Raw genomic sequence first — 7,118 nt, 5'->3', positions numbered from 1 at the left:
CTCTGTTAGTGAGGTGACGCTCTAGTACAGTGGTTCTCAACCTTCCTACTGCCACCACCCTTTAGCACAGTTCCTCATGTGGTGGTGACCCCCAACCATAACATTATTTCGTTGCTACTTCATCACTGTCATTTTGCTACTGTGATGAATCATAATGTAAACATCTGATATTCAGGATAACCAACCCCTGTGAAAGTCATTCGACCTCCAAAGGGGTCGCAACCGACAAGTTAAGAACCACTGCTCTAGCACTAGCTTCCCGTTCATAGATGCTTTACACCACATCCAGCATTTTAAAACAGAATTATATATTTTAAAGTTCTAATGGACTGGTTGCAAATCCATTATTTTTGTTTCATTTCTTCTTATACGTCTTAATTTCTTATACTCATTTATGCACTTTATAACTCCATTCACCACTCTGGCCATTATAAACATACTTACAGTAAAGTCTTGGCCAAGCCTATTTTGACCGATATGTGGTCTAAATTGAGATTCTGCTGCATTTGCTAGCAGTCTTTCTTAAAATTTTACTGCTTTCATATGTTTTAGAATGTTGGTTTGCAATATCATATTATGGGGGTGCTGTTTGGTGTCCTTGCCTGCCCCCCTTCCTGCCCACCCCTCCCCCACTCTAGTGGTCAAGCGGGGGCTGGCTGGGCTGCTGCCTCCAGAAGCCAGTGAGATTGCAGGCTGAGTCACTGCCTGGGCGGGCGGCTGGGTTGAACTCTCAGTCCTAAGACTGTACCAGCTGTGCTTGGCTTCCTGGTCATGAGGTCACGCACACTGTCATCTGAGGAACCGCCTTTTTCCAGAGTCACTAAAGAGCTGGGAGGCCCAGCCCCACTCCTGGCGAGACACCATGTAGGCACTGGCCCTGCTCTCCACTCTTACGGGATTGTGGCCTCAGCCCTTCATTCCACAAAATCTCAACACCCAGCATCTGGCAGCTTGTGTGCCAGCAGCGCAGTCGCAGCACTGCTCACAGCCCCTGTGACACATGCGTGCTTACTATGATGTCTGCTGGAGCCCTTTCAGTTTCCCTTCTGGTTGCCCCATGTGTGCACTTACAGGAAAACGTATTCGACACAGAAGGGGACCACTTTACAACGTACTCCTAGGCTGGTGACCACAAATCATATTCAAAATAGAAGCATATTAATCAGTCAGTCTTCCCCATTGCCTGCTGGGTATCTCACACCAGAAAAGAAAATTCTCATCCATGCAGTGCCACTTCTTCTGTGAGGCAAATCTTCATTAATAGCACGAGCTCAATATCTAAGGGCTATTTGAGTGCACAATATAAAAGACAAAGGAGAAGAGCTAAGCTACACAGTGTAAATTTAGTTTTCTAATCTTCATGTTGAAGTATGAACAAGTAACTTTTTATGGAGACATTAATATTAAGCTTCAAAGTATTTTAATTTAAATGAAAAAATTTCCAAATAATAGAACCTAGTAAGTTTTCAACTTTATACCCCTTTTCAGACACCAATTCATCTGATCAGTTTCAAAAAGGTGTCCCTAAGACTTACTTTACTTTTAATATTGAAAATATCTCTTTGATTTCAGGGTCATATTCCAACCTTTATTTCTATTAAGCTTTATTTCCTTTCTTGTTGACCAATATTTTTTAAAAAAACAACAACCCTCTAATCATTAATCCTCACCAGCTCTAAACCTATGATTTCCTGTACTTAAACTTTCTAATATTCTATATAAGCAGCCACGTACTTTCTCCCATATCTACCTCACCCTCAGATAAGTTCCCTCTATCAGATTTCTCATATTATAGCTTTCATTTATTAGAAGATGGTAACTCCAGTATCCTTTTATTACCTCTCCTTCCTTTCCCTGGGGGACTGAGTCAGAAATGAAACAGAAAGAATATAAGAAATCAACAGAAAGGGTAGCGATGGACCCAGAGTGCACACCTACATAGAACTGGTTTGACTGCAGATATAAAAATGGTAAAATCCAGTGAAAGAGGACCTCACTGCAGAGGAAGATTCAAGATGCAACACATCAAGTTGCCTTTAAGTTTAATATTGAAGTAATTCACATGAAACAGTTTTTGATGGTTTTGATGTTCATCGAAGTCTGTTAAGTGAAAAGGAATATACAAATAGATCACAAACCAAGTGTCTTTCTCTTTTATAGTTTGTTCTCCATAAAGCAAATAGAATGGCAGTTAGAATCTCATGGTATTCTTGTCAAGAACAAGATTTTTGAATATGAAATATGAGCTGATTATCACTTGAAAGCCACCCATGGTGGCCTACATATTGCTGTATTGTTAGAAGGGATGCAATTCAAGTACCACAGCAGGGTCACCCATGCTGGGCGGGTTTCAGTAGAGCATTAATTTAAGACAGACTAGAAAGAAAGTCCCGGTGATCTACTTCAAAAAATTAGATAATGAAAACGTTGTGGATCATAATGTTGTCCTACTTACGTTTTTGGATACATCAGGGGGGATAAATCGTGTTTGATGAAGCAGAAGGTCAGCAAGAAGGAGGCAGACCCTTAGAGAGATGGATTGGCACAGCCACCAAAAGGCAACATGGACTCACGCAGAGTAGCCATTGTGAGGACGATGCAGAGCCTAGCCACATGGTGTTCTGCTGTGCCAAGGGTGCCATGAGTCAGTCAGCTCCAGAGTGTCTAGCGACAACGATAACAGCCTTGCTGTGCCATGAGTAAGGAAAGCCTCCACATTGTGTTCAGGACCCTTACCTTGGTGACTTGCAAGCTGGTGAGTCTGTGCTGGAAACCCAGGTTCTGCCAGATCTCTCTGACTGTGAGAAGTCTGCTCGACTTTATCCTAAAAAGGACCACAGCAGAAACTAAGGTCAAAAGAAGCATTTCATAGTGTCAATATCCACTATCCTGGCATTTCCTCCCTTCCATTCAATTTATTTACCTCTTTTACTTTAAATGGCAGGTGTTGAATAAAAGGGTAGTTACTTATGCAAAGGTACAGCCTGTCTGACAAAGCAGTTAAAAGAAGAGTTACTCCTAAGTCTTGGCGTAAAGAGATTTCCCTGAACAGCAATTCAAAAAGAATTATTGTCAATCCAATTGTTTGGTTTAAGCAAAGAATATAAGCAATTAGCATTCCACGGACCACGGCTTTTCTGAACAATTACTGGTAATGGAGTGTGAGGAGTCTTTTACCTGACACAGTATCTGGAAAGTGGTTTACAAGTAGCTCCCTATACAAAGCACAAGAAGCTCGGCTGCATATTTCAGACATAAGGATGAAGACAAAAATTTGTGATGAAATTTAAAACCGTTATATTACGAACAAGCCCACAACTCAAGGGGCGTAAAAGTCATGGACTATAATCAAATCAACGGCAGACCTATGAAGATGCGAGGAAAGCAAATGTGCCGTGTACTATCTACACACTAACACCAAAATATAAACCGTGATTAGCTGTATTTGGGGAGGGCAAGTGGTCATTTTCTGCTTTGGTTTTATAAAATGCTTCCAATTTTTATTGTGGAGATCAGATATTTTTAATTAGAAAGGTTCTAGAATAGTATAAAAAGAACAAGATCTTCAATAAACATTACTATTAATAATACAGTCACAATTACAAGTATAGAAGGCAATTTCAATACCCTCATCTCCATCTATATCAAAAAACAAAACGTTCCAAGTACTCTAAACTGCTGCATATAAACGAGGCTAAGGTCATTTTCTCATATGTTGATTGGTCATTCAGACGTCCACCCTTGTGAAACTTCTCTTCAGGTCCTTTGCCCATCTCCTTAATTGACTATTTGGTTTTTTTCTTATTGTAGGCTAGCAGAATATTGTAGATTTTAGCAAGAACGCCCTTGTCTGATGTGTCATTGCTAAAGATGTTTTCCCATTCCATGGTCTCTCTTATTATCTCTTGGCAAATTCTTTCGATGTACACACTGTTTCATCTTCAGAAGATCCCACTTGTCAATTTCTGCTTCCTCTGTGTTGGTGTCCTTCCCTATTTCTGACAGCCTGTGTATCCCCTGCGCCGAAATTCTTAGGTTGGTCCCAAATCCCTCATTGATGGCCCTAAGAGTTAGGGGTTTTTACCTCAAGGTCTGTGATCCACCTTGACCATATTCTTGTGCATGGAGTGAGGGAAGGGTCTTGCTTCATTTTTCTGCAGACAGATACCCATTTTTCCCAGCACCATTTGTTGAAGAGGGTATCCGCTTCCCATTGGATATTTTGGGGGCCTTATTAAAGATCAGTTGTCTATATGCTGATGATTTCATCTCTGGGTTTTCAGTTCTTTTCCATTGGCCTGGGTAGCTGTCATTGTACCAGTACCATGCTATTTTAACCAATGTGGCCGTATAGTAGGTGCTAAAGTCAGGTAAAGCAAGCCCTCTGACTTTGTCCTGCTTCTTGAGGAGTTCTCTGCTGACTCTGGGCCTCTTGCCTCTCCATATGAACTTGGTAGTCAGTTTTTCCAATTCTTTGAAGAAAGATGGTGGTATTTGTATCAGGATAGTATTGAACTCACACAGTGCCTTGGGTAGGACTGACATCTCTACTATATTAAGTCTTCCGATCCACATGAATATTCTTCCATTAGTGGAGGTCACTTCTGGTTTCTTCTAATAGTGCTCTGTAGTTTTCTTTGTATAAATCTTTTGTTGTTTTTTTGTTAGGTATATCCCTCGATATTTCCATTTGTGCTTGGCTATTATGAAGAGTACTACCTTTTTGATCTCTTCTGTGGTCTCGTCCAATGTACATAGCAGTCCGACAGACTTCTGTTTGTTGGTTTTGTATCCTACCACTCTGCCATATTCCCCCATCTAGCACTTCTACCACATTCCTCTTCTAGCACTCTTCTTGTGGAGATTTTGGGGTTTCCCACATATAAAATCGTATCAAACAATGTAGATCTCTATCAACTCTCTGTTCTAGACTTGATAGGTTGTATAATTTACTTAACTAATAGCCTCTATTGTTGAGTATATCATGTGTTAAGAACTCTAATTTTTATTGGAAAAGAGGAAAATGATTGGCTTGAAAACATGGTGTCTAGGAGGCAAAAGAATCCCACTGAGTGGGTGAAGTTGGAGTTGTTTCACTGTTGAGTTTACAATTTTAAGCCTTCCAGCCCCTGACATTATGAAAGGCATGCCATCTGTGGTCCCTCCGGCTGGTTTCTACCGTTCCAAAGCCCATGTTTTTCCAACACACTGCCAGCCATATAAGAGAAATGTGTTTTGTTTTTTCTTTTCCAAATGGTAAAACAATCCATGTAAAATTTTTGGAAATACAAAGTAGAAAAATAAAATTTGAATTAGCCCAAATCCTAAGACATTCTAATAACGTAATGTCCTCATGGATTTTCTATTTCATTATACATAGACACAGCTGAAATCACTGTACTGACAAATTTGTGTTTTGTTTCTTTCCCCAGATAACAGGTGTGGTAGTTATATAATCGCTTGTGAATTGGAGAGGATTAAGAGTGAAGGGGTGGAGTCTAGCCTGTCAATCAGGTGATAAGCAATGAGGCCTCTGTGTGGCCCTGGCCTTCTCCTTAAGGATTATGGGAACTTCTGTATTTCGATGCTCAGGACACTCTCCCTCTCTGCTCATTCCCTGGGATACACTGCAGCTGATAAGGCACTGGAAGAACCCCTGCTAGCGCTGAGATGCTTACAATGCCACTGGATCCACAAGACTTCCCACCCACTGGCCTGTGATCTTCCTGCATTTGGCGTCATTGCATGTGTTTCCTGAGTCTGAAGAGGACTTTATAGATTGGTATCAGATATATGGGCTAATATCAGACTTATGGACTTGATCTGGACTGGGCTGGGATGTTTTCTTAATGTACAGTTGCTCTTGTACACAAAGCTCTTTGTTACACATCTAAGTCTCTAAGAGTTTGTTTCTGTAGTCTACCCAAACTAACACAACAGGGAACCTTCCGAGTTACTAGGGCCTATCTTAAAAGCTTGGCATGTGTCATTTATCAGTTTATCAGCTGCTTTGGTGATACTTCCATTGTTTGGAACTTTCAGAGGTGTATGTAAAGTGCCTATGAATATCTTTGCACATAAAACTGCCCACTTTGGTGATTATTATTCACTTAGGATCCCTAAAAACAGAATGATTACGTCAAAATGTACCTGTGTTTTAAGACTCTAGAAACAGATAAACTCTTTTGCACACAATTTCACCTATAACAGAGGTAAACTGCCCACCTCATAATACTCCAAGCAATCAGCAGTATAAGGTATCTTTGTGGAATTTTTTTTCCTAGCAAATTCCAGAGGTAAGCAATGGCCTCACCCTTGTATCTACAGGTCTTTAATATTAATCAGGCAGAAGATTTTTCCATATATTTATTAGCCCTTATATTTCTTATTTGGGACTATCCGTGACAAGCCTGTTTAGATTACTGCCAGAGGGCACGTGTGCTTTTGAACCAGAGAGGGTTCTGATAAATTATAGCTCCACTACTCAGTAACTGAAGATTTTGAACGAACTCTAAGACTTTAGAGTTTCATCTGTAAAATGGGGTAAATAACTCCTTAGGGGGTTGTTTGAAGGAGCTGTTAAAACACAAAATTGAGCACCATTTATCCCCCCATAATGATTTCTTAATCCCTCTTGTATAGAATTCTTTATTCCTGCCTTGATGGCTGACTCCTCAGTATCCTGTAGAACAATGCCGAACAGCACACTAGGTGTGCATAGCACACTAGGTATCCACACTGATTGTTGTGACCTGATTTCCTACACCCTCCGATGACAAGAAGCCTGGCCAGGCCCCACCCTGATCCACTGTGTGGTTAGTGACACCCCCTCATTGCACAGCCGCTGTACACTGAGGTCAGAGGTATGTCCTTGTCGATCAGGTGTGTGCCTCCCATGTTTGGAAGCATACTCTGCCCCTCCAGCCAGCAGAACATGCAGTGCTGGCAACTTGCCCTCACCACCTTTGGGTGGGCAGAAATTGCTTCAGAAAACAGATGCCCTGAACTCAACTACTTTCTAAACCAGCAGGAATTCCATCCAGGACAAGCTGTCCTGTCTCTGAGACCTCCTGGGCTGATAAGAGAGCACAAATGTGTCCTGGGTGCCCTGCCCCAGC

The 7,118-nt window shown here is 41.2% G+C and overlaps 1 protein-coding gene across 2 annotated transcripts in view; it reads right to left on the bottom strand.

The window, feature by feature from the left end:
- Nucleotides 1–7,118, bottom strand: part of GRB10 (growth factor receptor bound protein 10) — a 254,495-nt gene that overhangs the window by 173,843 nt on the left and 73,534 nt on the right. For both annotated transcript variants that reach the window (XM_004708038.3, XM_045286355.1), the window contains one exon: nucleotides 2,737–2,824. In XM_004708038.3, coding sequence (XP_004708095.1) covers nucleotides 2,737–2,824 — 88 coding nt within the window. The remainder of the gene's footprint in view (nucleotides 1–2,736; nucleotides 2,825–7,118) is intronic.

This window comes from Echinops telfairi, unplaced genomic scaffold (genome assembly GCF_000313985.2).
Source record: "Echinops telfairi isolate 266 unplaced genomic scaffold, ASM31398v2 ScPeMD7_7;HRSCAF=31, whole genome shotgun sequence".
NCBI lineage: Eukaryota > Metazoa > Chordata > Mammalia > Afrosoricida > Tenrecidae > Echinops > Echinops telfairi.
Note: the sequence above shows the minus strand (reverse complement) of the source record. Positions and strands in the feature narration are given on the sequence as shown.